Source organism: Parasteatoda tepidariorum, chromosome 12, assembly GCF_982258835.1.
Source record: "Parasteatoda tepidariorum strain Cologne lab strain chromosome 12, Ptep-v5.0, whole genome shotgun sequence".
NCBI lineage: Eukaryota > Metazoa > Arthropoda > Arachnida > Araneae > Theridiidae > Parasteatoda > Parasteatoda tepidariorum.
Window position 1 is genome coordinate 20366221 of NC_141766.1, and position 24719 is coordinate 20390939.

Sequence of the window (24719 nt, forward strand, 5' to 3'; positions counted from 1 at the left end):
TAAAGTTTACCAGATAAATAAATGAAAATTAAAAAAAAAAGAACTACATAATTAACTATCAAACTGTTAGTAGAAAATACAAAAAAAAAATTTGCATTACATAAAACAGACATCAGAAAAAAATAATTTCAAAAAATTTTAAAAAAAAATTTAAAAAAAAAAAGAGCTACATTTTTTTACCAGGATATACATGTTATAAAATTTACATATTGTTAAATAGTAATGTAATATTTTACTACACTTTACTATAAATTTGCATTTCAGATATTTTTTAAACATACCAATTTAATTTGTGTGCTTTCTTGAAGCTGTTGCACCGTAAAGCTATCCCCAGTATTATATTGAAGTAGAACAGCCATTTGAAAAGTGGAGGTTTGTAAGGAATATCTGTTCTTGAAGCAATTCGTAACAAGCTCACCTTTGGACATATTGTACAACCAATGTAGCTTTCGTCCACTATGTTGACTACTATAGAACATTGTGAACCTTTGAACACTATGTTCCAACTAAAATTAAAATCCAGTATTAAATACTATATCTAAATAGCTATGAAAGTAATAAAACAAACTGACATTAAAAACTTTATATCATTTTTTTATTATTTATTAGTAAGAACTTTTTACTATTAACTATTTATTATTAAGGTAGATTTAGAACTATTTATTATTAAGATATTAAGAACTTCTTTGAAATCAAGGCATTATTTAATAACTGATTATAAAAGAAAAGAGTAATTTAAAATAAATAAAATAAACTGATAACTTGACTCAATTTGAAAATAATATAGACCACCTAAAACATCTGATTGTAAATAATGTTAAAATATTTAAGATAAATAATGTTAAACTATTTAAGATAAATAATGTTAAACTATTTAAAAAGTTTCACATTTGAGTAAAGGAGCATAAAAACTAAAGATTCAGTTCTTCAAATAAATGCTTTTTAGAAGTGAATTATTTTGCTAATCAACCTTTGTAATACTTTCATCAATGTAACCATTTCTTAGATACAAATTCTTGCTATAACTGCACAAACTGATAAAAGCACAATCCCTAAGAAACATGTTTATTGTAGTATTTTATTACACATTTTCCAACTTTTTAAAACTAGCATCAGTAGAACTTCACTAGAAGAATTTAATGAAATTAATTCTAATTAATTGAAAAATAATATTACATTACACTTGCATTGTAATGAAGGATTGATAGAACCTATTATGCAATTGTGAGATTATTAAAATGCGAAGATTGTTCTTTCTAATTTGAAAAATTAAATTTTAGTTTATAAAAGTCACTTCAAATATTTCAAATTTTAATTTAGCATATGATTAGTTTCAAGTTTGATAACACAATATCTATTTTGTTACTTCAAAATAACATTAATGAATTTTGCATATAAGTACTAAGTAAGACTTACAAAGCTTAATTTTCTCAAAAAAATTTAATTTTTGTAAATTTTCTGAATACGATTCCCCATCTGTAATATTTAAATTACGTATATACGAATCACGATATGCAAATCAAAATTATATGTAAGTCAAAGTAAGTCTTGGAAATAGTGCAAGTTAGATATCAGAATGTATGACTTGAAAATAGAAATTGAATTATGATGTATGTTTCATAAACCAGAACAATATGAATAGCAGATAATATAATTTGAAAAGTACACTAATTAACAAATTGTAAATCGTGATGCTTTATACTTAAATCAAAATCACTTTAAGGGGGATCATGTTGCATGATTTGCTAGCCATTTTTATGAAAATAGTGATATGTGATTTTATAATCAGTATAATGCTGGTTACAATTTGTGGTTTGACAATTACTTAAATATAAATTGCTATGTGTGAATCATAAATAACTTTGAGGAGAATTGCAAGTTTATTAATCCCTTTTTATGCAAAGCGTATAGTAATTCTTAAATCTTTTTATTGCGTGATATGAAAACCATTGTAATACAAATTACAATGTGTGATTTATAAAAAACCTTAATACTAATGAGTGATTCGCAAATAACTTTGATGCCAACTCCGATACATGATTCATAAATCACTTCAATGTGAATCCCCATGAGGGAATCGCTTATCACTTTAATGTTCATCATATAACGTGTGATCCATAATTCATGGAATTTGAAAAACTTAATTTTACTTATTAGCAGTACAAACATGTAAAAATTCAACATAAATCATAAAACATGCTTGATAATTTTTTTTTAAAAAACTAACAGTTAAGTATCAAGTATCTAATTAATTAATATTATTTTTGCACTTCAAAAATGAAGTAAGTAACCCAGTTTTACCTCTTGTGGAAGGGCAAAAGCAAAAGACTGTTGAAATGGCCATGACCCTGAACTTAATACTTGTATACTGAAGTCCACTATAAGAGAAGAAACATATATGTATGTATAACTAATAAAAAAAATTTAAGAATAAATTTTACAATAACTTAATAGCAATTCAAAATTCAACATATAAATATGTACACTCATAAGAATCAAAATGATTAATAGAAAACTGTATAAAATTTCTTTAATGATAATTATACTCACAATCTAATGGTTCTTGAGAATTAGTTAGATGCTTCCTAAATTGTTCATTAAGATCCTTACTCACACCAATATCTTGAAACATCCTTTGCAATTTTGATGTATATTCAAAGCCACATGCTTGCTAAAGAAAACAAATTTTAAATAAGTTTTAAAAAAAAACTGATCGAAAAGCAAAGATTACGGATAAATATAAAAATATAACAACTCTCTAAATTTCAAAATATATTTTTTCAAAAATGTGAAATTTAAGCCACTTGAAACTTAAGTATACACTTTACTACAAAGAAATTCAATCAAGGTTAACATCATAAATTCATAATTCAATCATAGCTCATCTTCATTCTTTTTCTTTTTCATTCTTTCTTTTTACAAAATCTTAAAATTAATTCTAGGTAATAAAAGAAAGATAATAGCAAACTGAGCATACTCACAGCTACATTAGTACACACTCCACCAAGAGTGAAAGGAAATCAGGGATTATAGTAATATGTATAATTTTCTTTTCATAATTCAATTATAGCTCATAGATACAAACATCAGTTAACTATCATATAGATTTCCTTAAAATTATATTAATTTTTCTTCTATTTGAAAAAAATAAATAAAAAGGAGCAAAAAATTTTTAATCACATTTTTGTATCACAGTTTTTCAAAAAATTTTATTGTTACTGCAAATCTAAAAAAATAATAAAAAATATTGAAAAACTTACCGGAAATATCAACTTTCCACAATACAAAATTTCACTCTTTTCAAAAAAATAAATAAATGAAAAAATTACACCTTTTACAACTTTTTGAGATTATATTACGTTAGAAATTCTACTTATTCATCATTAATAGTAAGTTTCAAGATAGATGAATGGATTTGTTAAAGCTATGATTATTTTTATGATAAAGTTATGATTTATATGAAAAGTTTTATAGCCTTATAAGTTTTTCTCCAAAAATTATACTTTTTTTAATATAAATCCAAACATTACAAAGATGTCTAAAATTTGTGAAATTTGGACTTTTAAGATTCAGACTGTGATATAAAGATAAAGCAAGAAAGGAAATTTTAGTGAGACTTATACTAAAATTATAACACATTTATTCATTATATATTTTCATTTATAAACATGTAGAACCATTTTCAAATAATGTTCACAAGTCAAAGGCAAGCATTACAAATGAGTAAAATTAAGTAATCAATTAAACTATATAAAATAGGACATTTTAGAGGCATACATCAAGTTTATTTTAAATTCCTGGAAATGACTAATTTTTGGTAAATTATTTAAAAGCCCCACTTCCACAGCTAGAATTTATAAATAAAAAATACTTCAACAAGTAAATTTAATTCACTGTTTAGCATGATGGGTGATATTTACTTAGATTATTATTGTTTTAGCTTTTTAAAGCTTATACAAAATTCACAAGATAATTATAAAATAATGATTACTTATTCTAAATGTGCATGAAGGTCAGAAAGAAGTAACAGATGAAGAATTATATTTTTTCTTTGTTGCACAATAAATAGTGTAAATTAAAAGAGTATTTATAAACCATGAAATATTTTAGTAATTATACCAAGTATTACATATATTTTTTTTTCAGGTGGCATAGTGATAAATATGAACTTTAACCTTTCAGGTATAGGAGCATGTTAAAAGGGGAGCAAGGTTGTAACAGTCCCAACCACCAATTCAAAGGAAGTATCTTATCGACTAAAATACATTTTCCTTTCAAATATTACAATTTTATTATTAAAAAAAAATTGTATAAGACTAATTTTCTTTAAACAATAATGCAAACGAAATTTCAAATAAACATCAATTAAATTTGAAATATGAAACTTCATCAATATTTGTAGTTTATTCATCACCCATAAGATTATTTTTTTAACTGCCCTTATTTTTTCACCTACTCTTTAAATGTGCTTATTGAAAAAATATAAATTTTTAGATATCTTAAACACAGCAAAAGAAACTTAAAATCAATTCTTAAGAATAAGATTTTACAACATAATGCAAATATAAAAAAAGTTGGAAATTTTTGCATTGTTGAAAATAGAAAAAAAAAAAGAATTGTTTATTTTGATTGTTTATAAATGACCAAATATTAGATATTTCTAAAAAACAGATCCTTAAGAGGACGCCATACCGCAGAAGAAAATTTTCGTCGCAAATTCTCTTTATCCTTCATTACTAACTTAAAATTTAAAAGAAAGTAAAAGTAAGTTCAGGCATACCTAGAGTAAGTGAAAGTTTTAGTTACTGAAAAAAATATTTAAATGCAAAGAAACTATTAGAAGAGAACTTTGCCGTTGCGAAATCCTAAATCGTCGTCTTATAATTTATTTTCATTTGTATACTTTCATTTTTTTTTTTCAGTATTTGAAAGTTCATGGCTTACTCTAGGTTTGTCTGAACTCCCTTTTTCTAAATTTTAAATTAGTAATGAAAGAAAAAGAGAATTTGCGAGGAAAATTTTCTTCTGTGGCGTCCTCTTAAGCATGGCACTCTGTATTGATTTAATTAAAATTCTGATGCTGTCCAGCAATAATAATTACTTTGAATATAAGATTTTTATACTAAGCATTATTTTATCTTGCACCACATTAGAATCAAATTAATTATTATATTAAAGGATGTAAAAATTTGTATTATAAAAATTACTACAATTTAAGAAACCTCCATTAGTATTACAAATAGGTAATATGTTAAAGTGATGTGATATTAAACCATCCATTAACACCTAAATACCTAATTGAAAAATACATTTGTTTAAAAAATAAACAAAATAAAAAAATACACACAGATAAATATTTTTTTTCTCCAGTTTTTAGCATTTTATTCTATAACATACCTAAAATTTAATGCATATTAATCCTTAAATGGTTAGAATCTTGACACTGACTACAGATGTGATTTAAATTATATTTTTTAATATCTATATTTTAATAAACATTTTAGGATCAAGATATCTTGGTTGGCAAGGTGCTGGACTCACGTTAGTGAGAATGAGAATTCGAATCCAGCCGACTGAAGACTATCCGCGAAGTAAATAGTGAATGGTGCACATTAAATCTGTTGGGTCACAAAAAACTCCATGTTCCCATAACAAATTATCCCTTTGGAGGTACTGGATTGGAGATTAATCGTTCTCTGGCACATGTAAAAATTATGATCTTTGGCTGATTGAATGGATGTATAAATGGGTCCGCCCTATAAAGGGTGTAACATATGGATGTGGCAGAAGTTGAATTCTTTGCTATAAAAGGTGCTACTGAACAATAAGAACAATCGTACCCCTTGCCTTAATGGCCTAAGACAACAACAATATACAAATTATGTATTTTTATATATAAATAGACAAAAATAAAATCTGAAGCATGTAATTAAAAGTCCCTAATTTATCTACTTCAGATTAAAGAATTACCTTTAGTTTGGAAATCATGCTAGCTTCAGCATCATCACTTGCAGACATATGTTGAACTAACCTTTTAGCCAGCATTTTGCTGTAAAATTTCTGAAATACATCTTTATCCTCTATATATTTAAAAACCACCATCTAGAAAAGTATATTAAAATAACTAAATGTAACACAGTAGATAAAAAATCTAAGAATTATAAAATATGCATTACAAGAAAATAATTAATGAAGTATCTGTACTAATTTTTTTTCCAATATACAGATAATTTTCATCACTAAGATCAGTTTGATAAGCTATTTGTATACATATATAGGTATACATATTGAAGAAAAATCAATTTAAAAATCAAGGAGATTGAGATCTTTTAAGAGATTTGTATCTATACAAGTTAAATACATGGCATTTAAACCATTTCAATGAAGTTTTCACCATAAATTAAATCATTTGGATTCATAACTAATTTGCATGTACAGCTGTGTAGACAAATTAATTCGGTATAAGGAAATAGAAACTGCTCAGGAACATTTGGAAGGAATGTACTATTTTCAAACAAATACTAAACATACAGTGAGTAAAATAAGAAGCGAAACAACTCAATTACTTTATGATCAATTCATCTTAAATGGGGTAATTAATTATTGCAGACAATATTTTAAGTTACAAAAATAAATGAAAATGTACTTTCTCTGAATAAAAATACCTTTTTTCGGATGGATTTGGGTTCTTAAGTTTCAAAATATGTGGGCTAACCATAAGCTTAAAAATATGGGTCCAATAGTTTGGGGTTAAATACTTGAGTTACTTAAATTTTTCATGAACTTGGAAACAAAATTCCTAAAACTAAAATAATTAAAAAAATTTATTATTTTTAAGAGAATTAACTGCATCTAAGTAACTTTCTATGACACAATTACTTGAATACTCAATATTGTTAGGTAAACTGAGTGGAACAAAAACACACAAAGACAATCAGCAAAAGCTAACTGAATCTTTTTTCAGCTGAGTTCTTCTAGTGTCCAGCCTTTATTCATGACAAACAATATGAAATTGGCAATGAAGTTCTTTACCATTTAATTATAAATAATATAAAATAAGATAATATAACACAGTAGATTAAAAAAATATCAAAAAAATATTATAAATTGCCTGTTAAAAGAAAATAGATAATGAAGTAGTATCTTACATACAAATTTTTTTCCAATATACACAGATTATTTTCATCACTTAGATCATTTTGATAAGATATTAGCAACTATACATAGGTACATATATTTATTAAGAATCAGTTTAAAATTAGGATATTGAGATCTTTCAAAAGATCTGTATCCATACAAGTTAACAACTACATGGCATTCAAATCATTTTAATGAATTCCTACGTTTATTCATGACAGACAATATACACCACTTAATTATAAAATATCTTGACACATTTCAAAAATTATGAAAATTAGAAAAAAAACCTATTATAAACTGTGACATTAACAACATATTGAAGAAGCTATTGTGATCTATAAGGGTAAAAAAAAAAGCCTTTGACAAATTTCAGACATTTTAGACACAAAAAAGGAGTTAAAGCTTTTTTATAGCTTAAGTAATCAATATTTCTCTTCTTTTTTTTTACCCAAAGCAATTTTCCCAAACTAAGTAATACATATCAGTTTCATAAACTTAGGTTTTTCATATCACTATAATGTATAAAAAATGAATTGGATTTCTCTACACAATATAAAAAAGATAAAGACATATTTGAATAGACTGTTAAAAATACTTTAGATCTCAAGATCTCTCTCCTGAAAATATTAAGAGACCAGTTATTAAGGACAAAACAAAATGTAAGGAATTAATTTGGAAAAGAACAGCGAATTAAAATTTCTGAAGGCTTTGATCACTAATTATTGCTAGTTTAAAATTTCAATAAGAATCGCTCAAAAAATACATAAATATGAGATGCGTTACATATATGAAATATATCACTAATAATAAAAATCACTAATAAAGGTCAGGGTTAGATCAGTTCAGATTGACAACATAGTTATTTTTTCAGACTCTCTATCAGCCATCCAGTCTATTGCTGCACATAATGTCGCAGAGTCAAATATTATTGACTCCTGCAGAAGAAATATTAATCTCCTAGCTTCTGAGGGAAGGACTGTTGTTCTGCAGTGGATTCCATCTCATGTAGGAATAAATGGTAACGAATGGGCAGATACATTAGCAAAGATGGGAACAGAGATTTTGCAAGCAGGTAATGCCAAAGTACCATTTTCATCAATTAAAAGAATTATAAGAAATATTGTGAAGAAAAGCTATGATGCTAATTTAGTAGAAGAAATCAAGAATAAGGAGGTATTCAATTAATAAAATTCCAAACTCCCCTAGATCCACTGCAGTGGCGGCGTTCCGTCTGGAGACTGGACATGACTGCCTTGCTAAACATCTATACAGAATTGGTATATTTGGCAGTCCTATGTGCACTTTGTGCAACCAGAACTTTGAGATGGACAAAGATCATTTGCTCAGTTGTTCTTCATTAAATGAAGAAGATTTATTCAGTCGATATTGGCGAGCTAGGGAGTTGATGCAATTGGTATCCAGCGACTGATTCTCGCTCATGTTTAGGTGGTTCACGTTTTCCAAGTATTTATTGTTCTTGTTATTACATTGTTCTTGTATTGTTCAATGGTTCAGTTTTCGTTTTATATGCTCCAATCTCATGCATCTTTGATGCATGGGGGCCAATGATGTAAAGTCAAGTGCTTTTGCAATAAAAAAAAATAAATAAATAAGTAAAGGTTTTAATAATTATTGTTGTATAATTTCAGTTTGTTTTGATCAGATAATGTATTTTAAAATATATAAACAAATTAATATATCAAAAGTGATATTTATATTTTTTCTCACTTCAGACATGAAAGCCAATTAGTTGGAAATGTATAATATAATAGCATGGCGATAAGAATTTTTTAGTATGTTTTAAGTTGAGGTTATGTCAAGGATTAATAAATTAAGTTATGAATTAATTAAGTTATTAAATTAAAGATCAAGTTATGGATAATGTTAAGTTAAGGAGGAATTTGCACATTAATTTTCATCTTAGTATACTAGATTTTTATGGAAAAAAAATTTTTCCTTCCACAAATTACTGAAGCAAGTAAAAATACCGTCTAGTCCCATTTGGCTTCATGAAACTAATTTTTTTTTCATTTTTATACTGCATAATTCTTAAATTTTTCAAGCATGCTTAAATCTAAGACACAACAATAGATAGATAGAAATCAAATTTTGATTATTTCTAAATTTCTTTTCAAATTATATTTTATTCTATGAATGAAAAATCAAAAAGTGAGTTTAACATACCTTGATACCTTATAAAATGTACCTTAATACCTTATAATTTTTTTTTCGGGGGGGGGGGGAGGCGGTTCTTCCTATGCTTGAATTTTTTTTAAAGATATTAAATAATCTAGATTTGTATCTACAAGTAAATAAATAAAATTCAATTTAATCACAAAATTAAAAAATTTTACCACTTGATTTAGCGTATCTTCTAATTCAGATTCTTCTGGGTTTTTTGAGCTGCAAATAGAAGATGGTATTACTTGAAGTATTAGACAAACAATATAAAACTAAAAAATATTGTTCTTTAAATGATTTAAATATCTAACATCAATCTTTTTAAATATTGCTTTGAATAAAATATGACATTTATTTAACATTTATCACCAAAAATATAAGATACTAAATACCACTATACTGTTCCAAGCACAGGGGTTCGTTTCGATTAGAGATGAATATAACAGTCCTTAAGATTCTAAAAATTTATTAGCAGAATCTTCCAGAAAATACAGCTATTTCTAGCACTTAATTACAGCTCAAATAACTGAGTAGTACACAGGCTTTAAAACCTCTGACTGTTGAATAACCACACAAGAGACTCGCAAATCAGAACACTAATGCAATCACAGACTAATAATCTCTACTACTCTCTTGGCCCAGTACACTATTACTTTTTCTAATGTTTATAAAGTTAAAGTGCATGTATATATATCTAAATAAATTTTTTTGTCACGAAGAATAAAAATATTAAATAGTTAACTGTTTTTGCATATATAATAAAATTATTCTATTATTAAGAAATATTATGATCTTGTAGATACTTTTCGATTGTGTGCCCAGATACTTTATATTTTTATTTTACTATGCATGTGCATCCAACATATTTGTGTCTCTAGCTGCATGTACCGATACAAAATATAATTTTATTTCTTTAAAATTTACTACAGGGTTCATAATCAATTTCGGGAAAAATTCCCTGACTCTCAAGCGCAATGAATTTTTTATTAAAAAAAAGTACACCCAGAAATGCAGAGGAATATTAGTTAAGAATGTGAGATAATAATGTTGGGTATAAAAAATACACCAATAAATCTGAAAACCCTCACACATTATAATTCAATGCAAAAAAAAAAAAAATCACTACCACTTCCCTAGAATATATCTGGTCCCTTTATTTCCCATGGTACATAGTATACTAGCAAATTACCAAATACAATTACAAATTAAAAGTCTTCAGTTTTAAGAAACTGAGAATGAGAAAATACCTAATGCATCGACCAAATTATTTCAGCCCTCGTAAAATCATCGTTAATTGAAAAATTCGATACAGCTGCTTTGGCTAGACTTCTGTTCTTTGGTTGTGCAAAGTCCATATCCTTAGAGAAATTATCGATTTCGGGCTGTTGTTCTAAACTACAGGCGCTACTCTGTTTACTTATAAGAGCCAGTGTCCCATGTTACTTAAACTGGAAACACTTATGGCACACTCTACATCAGCCTTTTTAAGGATCTTTCGTTATGCTTACGACCCAAGAAGCAAATTGTGGATAGATATTAGAGTCAGTCCATTCTGGATTAAAACTACTTTTGCAGTTCATTTTTTTTAATTATTATCAAGTAAATTTATAAAAAGTAATCAATAAAGAATAAAAGTAACTATCAAGAAAAGAAATAAAAGTTTGATGCAAATCCGCGCACACAGCACACATTTTTTGTTTGTTTACCAACGTCAGAGGCACATCATTGCCAGATTGAAAAGAATAAACATAGTGAAAAAAAAGCACTGACTAATCTTCTTTCATCCTACCTTTAAAATGTACCATAACAATACCACTTAAAAGAACGAATCTAGCATCGCTCTACCAGCAACGTCACCCATATGCTGCAAGAGCGGGAGATATTCTCACTTCATGCATTTAACCATAGTCTGGATTCTGCAGATACGTTGTTGCCACATTTACGAAGTGCTTTACATTTGCGCCAAAAAAGGATTTCAATTAAAAGTTACATTTTTTTAAAAATTTATCGTCAAAATCTCCTGTCAAAAAATATTAAAAGCTTAAAAAATCATATTTTCCCAGGTTTCTACACGACACTTTCATTTTCCCTTTTTAATCCTTTCTGTATCTGCTTATAAACTTTGAAAAGAGTTTTCTTTACTACACGGATCTTAATCCACATCTTTAATAATTTCAAAATGCATAACAGATTTATTAAAAGAAAAGTAAAAATTCAAAACTTTGTTAAAATACATGTTATTTGATTGAAATATACCATAATTATTATTTTTTTGTTTTTTCTTTATCTAAATCTGAATTATTAAACTATAATATTTGCTGTAAATTGCATATTTTCTGTTTTCTAACAAGTAAAAATTCATTTAGACTACATACGAAATCAGGTATACTTTCTTGAGAGAGGCATTTTCCTCACATCTCAAATAGACATCAGATTCATAAATTCACATTATTGACATATTCAAAAACATTTCTTTTACATAATTTCAATTCAGAAATAACTTTTTCACTAAAAAAATAGCAATATAGAATAAAATTGTTCTTTAGAGATTGAAAAGTTTCAAATCAGAATGTTGCAAATATGTACTTTTCTTACTAAATTTTCTTTGAATTTAATCTGTACCCTTTATTTTAAAGGTTCAAGGGAAATTTCTTGAACAGTGTAGAAACTATTGATATGTTTACTGACCTTTTCTTCAATAACAAATCACAATATTTTGCTAAAAGTTCTGGAGATTTACTAGATGAGTTGGCAGCTTTAGTCACTGCATTATTATTTATAAACTTTCCACAAGCCTATAAAATAAACATGAAATCAGTTCCCATTTAAATAAATCAAGCACGAAAAAACCCTTAAAAACGTAGTGAAAAGTTGATGCATCGTAAAGTTATGAGTTATTACTAGAACTGTTATTCTTAAAATAAATTTAGAATAAATAAAAAGCTACAAAACAAATAATGAAAAATTTAGCATGATAAAATTTTTAAAAAGTTGATAATTAAATCAGATTATTTCTCAATAGTTACATGTAGGTATGTAACATTATTCAGAATCATATCAAAATAGTATAGAAGTATAAGAAGAAAAAAAAAAATTCTAAAAGTGATTAACAGGCAATTTTTAAAATTATACATTATTAACCTTCAAATATACCATATATCCTGGTATATAAGTAAACTTTTCAAAACCCCAAAATTTTGCAAGAATCAAGGGGTTGACTTATATGCAGGTAAAAAAAAATGGACATTAGTTGATCATCAAATATCACTGCATTATAAACAATAAGATAGATATTTACAATTCTGTATGAACTTACTCCTTTCAAAAACTATTTTTAAATGTATATACAATTATTTTTTTATTTTTTCTCATCATATTTTCTTAACATATAAAGATTTTTTTACAAAAACAATACTTTAAATTGCGTTAAAAATAAGAATAAGAAAAGTTTAGATTTTAGTCAAGAGTATTTCAAAAAATATAACACTATGAACACTACCATAAAGCTACAAATTAAAAGATTTCAGAGCATCATAGGTGTCAGATTCAATAACATTAGCAGTGTCGTCATATGGATCCCACTCTAAAATGAATTCTACTTCAGTCTTATCTGATAAGTCCCACAAAAAAATAGCCTTCACCTCATTCCACATGTTATTAAAGATGTCACCATAACATTTAAATTCATATTTTGCCACGTGCCCATTGTCATTTGACACAATGAAGTCTTGAAAGGATCAGTCAATGAAAGGATCAGAAAGGATATTTCCTGTTTTTGCAAGAGTTTTTCTCTTTCTATCAACTACATTCATTCCAAAACGATCGATTATAGATTGGGTTTTTTGCAATGGTTGACTTATACACCCAACATATCAGAAGTTTGCTATCTCATTATCAAAAATAGGGAGTCTACTTATACTCCAAGATGTACGGTGCATAGACATGAAACGCAAGCGAGTCATGTTTATATACAAACATATTTTCTGTATAAGCATATATTAGTCGTGTGAGATTATATAAAATACTTGGTCACACATCATTTAGCATCATGATTTACTTACATTTCTCTGTCTGATTTATCGCACTGTTCCAAAATTGTATCTGTACTTCTAACGATTCCTAAGTGTTCATTGGTACAATTTGATTTGCCTGATATAAGTTACATCTATTTAGTATCTCGGAAATATAGCGCCAATTTGAAATCTTTGTCTTAGCATCCTCACCGTTTCTCGTAACCCCAAGCAGTAGAAATTTGGTTGTTGATCCTATAGCATGAGCGTGCTCGTAGCACCAATGATAATAAAATCTTAAATGCAGTCCATTATCCATTTTATTCATTTGTTATCAAACGATCCAGCATAGAAATCAAATCAATTGGTATCGAACATTAGTGATCCTTAATAGCCGGAGATGGAAAAAGAGAAACTAAGCAGATCGAAGTGTGCCATCAAAGGTACCATAACGAAATTAGAAACTTAGGTTGATCAGACGAAGGAACATAATCCAACTGAATTAGAAGTGAAGCTTAAGCATGTTGAACAATTATATCAAAAAGTTGATGAATTGAAGGATCAATATTATGGTCTAAAAGATATAAGTGACCCAGAGATAACTGAAATAGAAACTGATTTAGAAGGAACAGTAGACAGACTCAAAGCTTTAGAGGTAAGAATTAAAGATATTCTTAACTCTCTGATAATTAAACCTTCAATAATTAATTGTGAAAATGAAATATCTCAGGCTGATTCAAAAACAAAACTAGAAATTAAACTGTCTGAGATACCATTACCGGTATTTCACGGTAAATTTGACGAATGGCCCAATTTTAAATCACAATTTGATAACATTATAACTAAAAACAATGATTTAAAAGACTCTCAAAAACTGCATTATTTGAAAGCGTCATTGCTGGGCGACGCTAAACGTCTCGAAACTGTTGGTGATTCTTTTTAGTCACTTTTAAAGGCATTAGAAAAAAGATTTGAGAATAAACGTCTCCTCACTGAGACTTACATAAGTCAAATTTTGGAAATTGAAAAACTTGCAAATGAATCAGCTGGAGATATTAGTAACATGGTAGATATTTTAAAGAAAAATATCAGAGCTAGTAAATTTTGATCGTAATAATTTATCTGACATACTTTTGCTTAACGTCATTTTGAAAAAGGTAGATCGAGAAACTAGAAAACAATATGAACAAGCAATCGTATCAAATGAAATACCAGAATTGGATAAATTTTTAGAATTTTTAGAAAAAAGAAGCCCAATTCTTGATAGTATTAGTCGAACAGCTTCTTCTTCAATTTATAAACATAAGCTAGCTATTAATAAGAGTAAATCTTTCCAGAATTCGAATAATAATCCCAACTCTTGTGTAATCTGCAAATTACCACACATGATTTATAAGTGCAACACTTTTCAAAATATGAAGGTTTCGGATAGATTTAATGAAATAAAACGTTTAAATTTGTGTATTAATTGCTTAAAGTATAATCACAAGGTAAACGACTGTAAATCAAATAATTCCTGTTTCGTTTGCAAGAAACGCCATAACACTTTACTGCATATTTATGAGATTTCTTCCCCGCCTCCTACCTCCTCAGTTTCTACGATGCCAAGCGCCAATCGAACAACTGTCTCCTAAGTGCATGATTCATTCCCACAAGAACATCCGTATACTTTTTCAAATTATTTAGTATCAACAAAGAAACAAAATATTCTCTTGCCTACTGCAGTTATTTATATTAGAAATGAATTAGGAGACTATTATCCATGCAGAGCAATTTTGAGTCTTTTTTGAAATTTTAAAGCCAAATCAGTTTCGATCGGCATGTAATAATTGGTTGTTTCAAGAAACTGTATCTGGTTACATTGTCATGGGGAGCTCCGATAATAGTACAAATAGAGCATATTGTGGATTAACGCTTAGTTAAGATATAAATTCGGAAAGCCTCGATAAACAGCTACAAGCATTTTGGAATATAGAAACTGTTGACCAGCCCTCTGTTGAACATAATGTTGAATTTGAGCTCTGCGAAACTCAATATAAAAATACTCATTATCGAAATCATGCAGGGCGTTACATAGTACAGTTGCCTTTGAAAGTGGATCCCACTTCGCTCGGTGATTCTAAAGCAGTTGCCAAAATGCGTTTAAATCAGTTATGGGAGAAACTCTCGAAAAATGAGGAGTTGCAATCACTTTATAAATCATTCTTAATGGAATATGCTGACTTGGAGCATATGCAATTAGTTGTAGAACCTCTTGATGAACCGCTTCCAGATTCAAAGGCTAGGGATTGGCAGTGTTTTGTTTCTAAACTGCCTGCCATTGAAAACATGCAAATTCCTCGTCACACGGAGAAGGGTGGAGTCGTGATTCACGGCTTCTCCAATGCATCAGCCATTGCGTATGGAGCAGTTCTGTACATGCAATCAATTTCGGGAGAAACATCATATACGAGACTTTGGTGCAGCAAGTCCCGCTTTTCACCAGTAAAACCTATCACGATCCCTCGCTTGGAATAGTGTACCAGTGTTTCATTGGCACAGCTTTTGAACAAGGTTCTTAAGTCTCTAACCTTGCCCATTTAACAAATAATGTTGTGGACAGATTCTACAATTGTGCTGGCATGGCTTAAGCGGTCACCTGATCAACTCAAGACCTTTATCAGCAATCGAGTTAAAATAATGCAAGAACTAACTAAGAACTGTCATTGGAATCACGTTGCATCTGATAAAAATACTGCAGATGTCCTCTCTCGTGGTCTGAATGCTTCGGAAATTGCCTCCTATGAACTGTGGTGGTTTGGACCAGATTTTTTGAAAGAGGAACTGAATATTGTTACAATAAATTTTGAAAAAATCTCTTCGGACAGTTCTTTTCCAGGAGCTCAAACTCCCTGCCAAAATACTTCTAACTTCTTATAAACTTGACTTAATTGACAATATTTTAAATCGTAACAATAATTATACAAAAATTTTGAATATTTTAAGTTATGCTTTCAGATTCATATTCAACTGTAGAAATCCAGGTAACAAAAGATTTGGTAAGTTATCCTCTAATGAATTGAAAGAGACGGAGTCCTTTTTAGTCAGAAATGTACAAGCATCTGCTATTAAGGAAGAAATAGAAGCCATTTCCAAGGGCGGGGCTTTATCAGGTAAGAGTAAACTTAACTCTTTAAATCCTTTTCTTGATGGTCATCAAATTCTCAGAATGGGTGGTTGTTTGCATAATGCTGCTCTGAATTATTCTCAAAGGCATCCAGCTATACTTCCTGCAGACCATCCTTTCACTAAATTGTTAATAACTCATTTGCATATTAAAAATCACCATTTAGGACCTCAACCATTATTATATTGCACTAGAGAAAGGTTTTGGCCACTTCGTGGTTGATCGATAGCTAGGAAAATTGTTCATAAATGCATAGTTTGTATTAAACATAAACCCCTTATTTCAAATCAACTTATGGGAACCTTGCCTCGAGAAAGAGCAAACCCTAATTATCCTTTTTTGCACTCTGGTATTGATTATTGCAGTCCTTTTCAAATTAACTATAAACACCAGAGAAAAGGGAATTTCCAACGGATTTATGTTGCAATATTTGTGTGTTTAGCCTCGAAGGCGATTCACTTAGAAGTGGTTTCCGATTTAACAGCTGATGCCTTTCTTGCTACCTTAAAGCGTGTTGTGGCTAGGCCTGGCAAATGTGCTACTATATCATCTGATAATGCAAAAAACTTTGTTGGGGCTGGTAGGGAATTGCAAAATCTAACTAGATTTCCAGACAAAAATCTAGCATCCTATTTGGCATCTGAAGGGATAGTTTGGAATTTTATTCCTCCCAGAGCTCTTAATTTTGGGGGCCTTTGGGAGGCAGGGGTCAAATCCTTTAAGTTTTACTTAAAACGAGCTACAGAAAATTTAAAATTAACATTTAAGGAATTTCTTACAATAACAACACAAGTCAAAGGAATCCTAAATTCTCAGCCATTAACACCTTTGTCAGATGATATGGATGACCTGGAGGTTCTAACACCAGGGCATTTTTTTGTTGGAAGATCTATAACTGCCATAGCTGAACCAAGTTTGTTCAATAAATCGGAAATCCGACTTTCTCGATGGCAAAGGTTGACAAAAATTGTTCAATACATTTGGTCTAAATGGTCTCGGGACTACCTGAACAACTTGCAACAAAGAACAAAATGGAAAGTAGGGAAAACCAACATAAATTTAAATGCGATGGTTTTAATAAAGGAGGATAATCTTCCTGTAAATCAGTGGAGCTTGGGATGAATTTTAAAGCTATTTCCTGGAATGGTTGGAAAACTTCAGGGTAGCGGAAATTAAAACAAGCAATGGAATCGTTAAACGTAGTACAGTGTAACGTCCCATATCCGGACGTTCCTTTTCCGGAAGGGTCAATTTCCCGGACACTTTTTAACAATCAAAATAAACAAACATTTCTTCATCTCTTAAAAAAAACTCTCACTCTCTTAAAAAAAAAAAAAAAAAAGTATTTTGACAGGTTTTTTCCTTTCTTAGCTTCTAGTGATCTATGCATTAAACCCATAAATCAACAGAAAAGAGAACAGAAGATCTACCAAGACCCTACCGTTAGTAACGCTCCTCCTCTGGAATGCAGGAAAGGGGGGGGGAGATTTTTTTTCAAAAGAGCACAATTGAGTCCCCTCCCCCCTTCTTTCCTGTGCAGCTGGCTAGTAAAAGAGGCATTTCCTGGAACCTTTTTGATAAAGTGTTAGGGAAAGAAGTACACTGTGAAAAAGGGTAAACACAGCAAACGTTAAAGTGGAGGGGGAATCCCCTTTAGTTACCCAAGAAAAAATAAAGAGAACCCAATCAGCATGCCACGCCTTTATGCTTGATTGATAGCCAATGACAGGAGAGAAAGTAAGAACTTGTCACTTCCCCCCCTTCAACTTGAATGACAAGTAAGAAGGAAATGAATTTTGCTTCTTCACCTACCCACCTTAATGAATGAATGACGGGAATTTCCCCTTCTTGCTTGAAACGTTCTAGTTCAAAATGGCGGAGAGAGGAATTAATATTTTCATAACTGTAAATTTTTTTAGTTTCCTATATTTATTTTTATAATAGCAATAATTATTTTTTTTTTAAATATTTTGTTTTTGATTGATTAGATGTCATTCTAATACTAAAACATTATTGCAAGAAAAATAATGTTATTTAATTTCTGCTTCTTAGATTCAGATCATTTTAATCTCTGTTTACCTTGGGGGTCTATTATACGGAAAAATCGATTATCCGGACTTCGGAAAGTCCCGCCGATTCCGGATACGCGACTTTCCACTGTATTAGTAAATTGTGTATTTTGCCATTGGACAATTAACAAAGATTTATGTTAATTTTCTCATTATGTGTACCTACAGCATTTATTCAATCTTTGTAAATTTTATACTGGAATGTTTATGTACCATTGTTATGCTAATTTGTATGTTTATTGAATATAATTCAACGGCAGGTGGATGTTCAGTATCTCGGAAATATAGCGCCAATTTGACATCTTTGTCTTAGCATCCTCGCCACCGTTTCTTGTAACCCCCAAACAGTCGAAATTTGGTTGTTGATCTTATAGCATGTGCGTGCTCATAGCATCAATGATAATAAAATCTTAAATACAGTCCATAATCCATTTTATTCATTTGTTATCAAACGAACCAGCATAGAAATCGAATCAATTGGTATCAAACAACGTCTAACAAAGTATTTGTGTTACATATTTTTTTCTTTTTAACTACAGACATATACATTTCAAAATGGGAGATTTTTAAAGTTACTTGCAGTAGAACCACCAAACAAGTGCAAAACATTTTTATTTTATTTCACTTCATCATAAGAAATATTTGAACCACTATGGCATGAGTCTTGGTTTGATTTTTTTTACTCACTTACATCTTTATATTAAAGAGATGTTTCCTAATTCCTTTAGATAATTCTTGGCGAAATCAAATCAACTCCCCAGCCAAAAGTTTGGCTTTTTTAAACTCAGGTGTTATATCAGTTATCGCATAATGTACACATATAATACTTTAGCTTAATATAAAAAATAATTATAGTTTTATATACAATTTTTTTAAGAAGTAAAAAAATTATTACCAAGAATTGCTGCAATGGAACATAAGTTGATTTTAACACTATTTTTTAACTTACAGCATACCTAAACCTTTAGGCAATGTCAATGCCATTAATATTTTCACTCTTTAATTATGATATTAAACAGATAAATACTATTTACAAATATAGTTAACATAGATATTTTAATTTAAAACATACTTTATCAAGAGCAGCAACAAATCCTGCATCATTTTTAAAAGCTGTCATTACTAAGGCATTGTATTTTCGATGGACATCTAATATTGTATTAACATATACTTTGGGGTCATTTGAGGCACTTTCCCCACACTTTTCAATAGCAGAGAGGCCTTGATTATGAATATGACTTTCTAACCGGGTTCGCAATTCTCCAAGGCCATCAAATATTCTTGAAACTAATTGGAACATTCTACCTAAATCTAAAAATTCAGATAATACATTGGACAAAAACAGAAGAAAATATAATAAAATAAACAAGAAAATACACAATAGAGCACTGAGAAAACTTATTTTAAATGAGCTGCTTACAGAAAATTGCAATAGTAATTTTAAATGTTGCATTTAAATATTATTTTAACACCACTGTTATGAATAAATGATTAAAATAAAATTATGTTCAAAAAAAACCTTTTTTCAATGTTCTCTAAAGAAAAAATTTATATTGAAAATTTTTTTAGTGTTTTTTAGGAATGTGGCAGATAGCACTGAAAGACAAAAGCCTCAAGAAGCCTATTATTATAATAAAAAAAAGACTATTTTAAAAATTAAAAAAAATTGATAAGAATGCGAAGATTCTGATAATATTTTTTCTGATATAATTTTTCTGGGTTTCAGAAAATAACATTATCCAGAGATGCAAACTGCTCCGGACAAGCAAAATTAATTTAAAAAATGGTAAATAACTACAAGCTAAAATTTGCAAATATTTGGCTAATTTTTTTTTTTTTTAAGGTTTAACACGACTAAAATATAATAAAGTGGCAAATTATATAAACCTTCTAATTATTTAGAAATAGAGGTGGATAGAAACCAAATAAATCTAATTAATTAAACCAAGAATCACACATTAAAAACTACCATTCAAAAATATTTATCCGCTGTCCGGAGCAAGTTGGCAACTCTACATTATCAGTAAAAAAAATTGGTGGGAATGGTAGCTATATCTTTATGAAATTCGAATGAAACAGTTTTTTTCTCTCTTTTTTCTGCATGATTTAAGTAGAGTATGATAATCATTAAAATGTGCTGAAGAAAATAAAACATATATATTATTACTGATAATAACAAATAATACTAAGTTATAATTCTATCTCAAATCTATATGGTTTTATCAATTGCGATGCCACAGAGTTTGAAAAATAAATCATTAGTAATTATTTTCATTTCCAATTAAGGTAACCATGATGTAAAGTAAAACATTCAAGAAACAGCCCTTGAAAATATATGTCGTATCAAAATATGAGGTATCACAGCACTTTAGCATGACTACCCAGTTTCGCTAATGTGCAGTTAAATATAATTAAATGATAATTTTAACTTCATTTTTTTCAATGTAAATGGATCTAAGTTGACAGAGATGATATGAAAATTTAAGTATACTAAGACTTAAAAAGCTGATGACTTAAAGAAAAGGAAGGTACAACAATTCATGTTAAGTTTGAAAAAAAATCTAATTTTAGGTAACACACATTGGAAAATAGAATGTTTCAATTTTAAATCTTTTCTTGAAATAAAGCAGTTTTAAACGAATTGCTCTTATATCTTCTTATATCTCCCATTTTATGAATTTTTTTAAGGATAATTAGACTAGATATACTTATTAAAAATAAAAAAAAACAGGGCACAAAATTTCTTGTTCCTCCCAGTCAAATCAAAAAGGAAAATATATCCATATATATAACTCGATAGATATGTATATCTTTTAGTTATTTCAGTATCAAACATTTTAATACCTTCATTTTTATCATCATTAAGAAGATTTTGAAACTCTGAATGGAATATTTCTAGATGCTTTTGAATCAATACTTTTTCACATGTCCTAGCAACAATTTCAAGAGTTGTTTCATGCAAATATAGTTGCACACGCTTCTTTTCTTCTTTTAACCTTAGTTCTGCCTGTAAAGTTTCAATGCAATTCAATTTTAAATAATTTTCATAAATATACATACATTTCTAATGATATTTGAATATAGAAACAGAGATGCCAACCTGCAGTAATTCTCTTCCTTAGCAACAAAACTATCTTGCTAAAACTATTTTTAACAATAAAATAGTTTGGTATTTATTAGAGGTGAAATTATAGAGCAAAATAACCCACTACATTGAACATTTTATGATTTACATTTTTTAAATAATAAAATCAGCCTCAATATATTTAATTCAAAGTAAAAAAAAAATCAACAGTTAGGTTATAGAAGCAATTAGGATTACTAATTAGAATTATTGATTTGACTTTAATTATGGAACAAATAAGCTAAAATATTTAAGATTAGTCTCCAATTTAAAATATAGTACTAAATGATTATCTACAAGTTTTAAAAACTAGTGACAGAAAATAAAGTGTCATTGAAAAAAATCAGGAAATTGTAGTCTCAATCCTCTCCTTTTGTATTCAAAACTAATATTCGTAAAAATTACAAAAAAAAAACAACCTTATTTGGCACCTCTGTACAAATAATATTGAACCAGGAAAACAATTTCAGAAAAAAATTTACGAGTCCTGCGTTATGATATACGTTTTTGCTCAAAAATTTAATAAAATAGAGCTAATGAAAAAGTCTACTAATGAAGTGAAAAATACAGTAATTATTTACAGTAAAAAAGTATTACAGTATACAGTAAAAAAGATGAAAGAATATTATTTTATTTTATTGTTAATATAGCATGAAGTTTAGAACATATACATAGCTGCCAACCTTAGGAATCAAAAATTAGGAGCACTATAAACGACAAAATTATATGCACCAATTACAAGAGTAAAACAAAAATTTAACCATTAAATAATAACATTAATAAACATAATATATTTAAATACTTCATGTAAATTAGTAAAAAAAAATTAAGAACACTATCTTTTGTGGGAAGTTTATAATGTTATTTTATAATTAGGAATACCGGTATAATAGTTAAAAAAAAAAAAAAAAAAAAAAAAAAACACTACCTATTAATATGTAATTATTCCTCTCCAAATTATAAAACACAGGTAAATATTAAACTACATCATAGACAAATATTTCTGATGCAAATGTTTAAATAATACAATACATTTTTTAAAAAATAATAATAGTTGTTTAAGATTCAATTTAGAGAAATGATAAGCAACAGCTATTGGAATAGTATTTTCCAACAAAAAGCTACTAAAAATTACTTCTGCACAATAATCTCAGGAAGCGCGATTGTGGCGATCAGAACAAGGGATTGGTTTAAAAGCAAAAATAGTGCAATTTCACCAAATTTCAGATTTTTTATAAAAATATCAGATTTTCAGATTTGATTTAAAAATTAGGAACAAATCTGAAAAATTCTGGACAGTTGGCAGCTATGCATATATATGGGTAAGAATGGAAATCCTACAAATAATATGGGGACAAAGAACAAAAAAATTAAATTTTGAAAATGCTGATATGGAATTATATTTTTATTCCAGTGTGTTTTATTTTACACTTCAAATCATGGAGTCTAAACAAAGTAAAATAGGTATAATGATACATTAATATAAAAAAAAATTCATTTAGCAAATGTTTCATATATAGATTTGATAAAAAAGGACAAAGATAAAAATAAAAAGAATAAAAATCAATAAAACAAGATACATTTTTAAATACAGTATGGTAAACTAAAAATAAGTTAGCATACATTTAAAATAGCAAGCATGCAAATGAGAAACAATGTTTCTTTATAAACTGATTTCAGAGAGGATTTCTTGCACACAGAACCTTTTTACATCATTCATTAAATACAAACTTTATACTCAGAAAAATTCCTTACACAAATTTGCCAGAGTAATGCAACATTAACATAATAAAACATCCATTTAATAATGATAAGAAAAGAAGAACTATACTTGTCTTCATTTTTTCCCTTTGAAACATGTATTGACTTTTCTCTTATAAACCATAAGAAACTCATTTTATTCATAATGTAAGCTAATTATTTAAATTATTTTTCATGTAAAATTTTTTATGTGTTACATACCGACTTTCACAGTTGAACATTAGATTTACAATTAAGTCTCGTTGCATCAATATCTGACAAATCTCTCTACATATTTCTACATCTGCATTGAATCATACGATAATTTACCCTTAATTTAATTATTTGTAGAGCAATATGGTCCAAGAAAAGAAGGGTTTTTTGTAAAAAAAAGAAAAAAAATCTTTATGTTACTTTCTTTTTATATAAAAATATCCGTCTTCTAATAGACCAAAAAGAACAAGTCAAATTTCATAGAATTTTAAATATAAAAAGAGATTTTTTTTTGAAAAAAATCCTCTCTTGCTCTTTTTTCTTTTACAAACAAGTTAATGCTCTTTTAAAAGCACTCTAATGATTTTTAGACTTACCTGTGCTTTACCCTTTGCTCGAACATGGCTATTATCTAGTTTGCAATACATCCTAAACCCACAGGAGGCAAAGAAATATCTATCTATGGCAAATGATTGAACAACTTAGTCTATTTAAATTTTTACTGGTGTTATATTGCTCTGATTTTTTTTCCCGCACAGTCTCAATCGTGATAATGATTTAAATAAAGACTGATTAAATAATCAGAGATTACATTAACATAAATTAGATCCGAATCAAATATTTCTTTATATACTTACAATGCTTTATCAGTCAATATCATTAAGAACCTCTTTTTCTTCGGAATATACATTTTTGCAAATATGATTGTTAAAACCATCAAGCTTATAATTTTTTCATATCACTCCTTGAAATAACAATTTATCTCCCTATTACAATAATATATGGCCCCCAAAGTATTAAGTAAGTTACTTTTACATAAAATTGCTTGTTTTTACACTATTATAAATAATATTTACTGTTTTAAGACAAACAAACAAAAATTGGTTAAAACAATCATTCAGATCCAGACAAATATTTGTGATTTAATAACAACTGCTACAGTGAGCTGAAAAGCAATAATTCTAAATTTTGAATTTTAAATGTTGCAAGCATAAATGATAACACTATGATAAAAAAATTTAAAACAAATTATCTAATAATTGGTAATTCCAATATTTTTACTGAACTACAAAGAA

The 24719-nt window shown here is 28.3% G+C and overlaps 1 protein-coding gene across 2 annotated transcripts in view; it reads right to left on the reverse strand.

The window, feature by feature from the left end:
* Cul1 (cullin 1) overlaps window positions 1–24719 on the reverse strand; it is a 61254-nt gene that overhangs the window by 12458 nt on the left and 24077 nt on the right. For both annotated transcript variants that reach the window (XM_016062773.4, XM_016062774.5), the window contains exons 8-15: window positions 21411–21573; window positions 19639–19877; window positions 12010–12116; window positions 9495–9543; window positions 5971–6102; window positions 2551–2671; window positions 2302–2378; window positions 282–506 (exon numbers count right to left, since the gene is read on the reverse strand). In XM_016062773.4, the coding sequence (XP_015918259.1) occupies window positions 282–506; window positions 2302–2378; window positions 2551–2671; window positions 5971–6102; window positions 9495–9543; window positions 12010–12116; window positions 19639–19877; window positions 21411–21573 (1113 nt within the window). The remainder of the gene's footprint in view (window positions 1–281; window positions 507–2301; window positions 2379–2550; window positions 2672–5970; window positions 6103–9494; window positions 9544–12009; window positions 12117–19638; window positions 19878–21410; window positions 21574–24719) is intronic.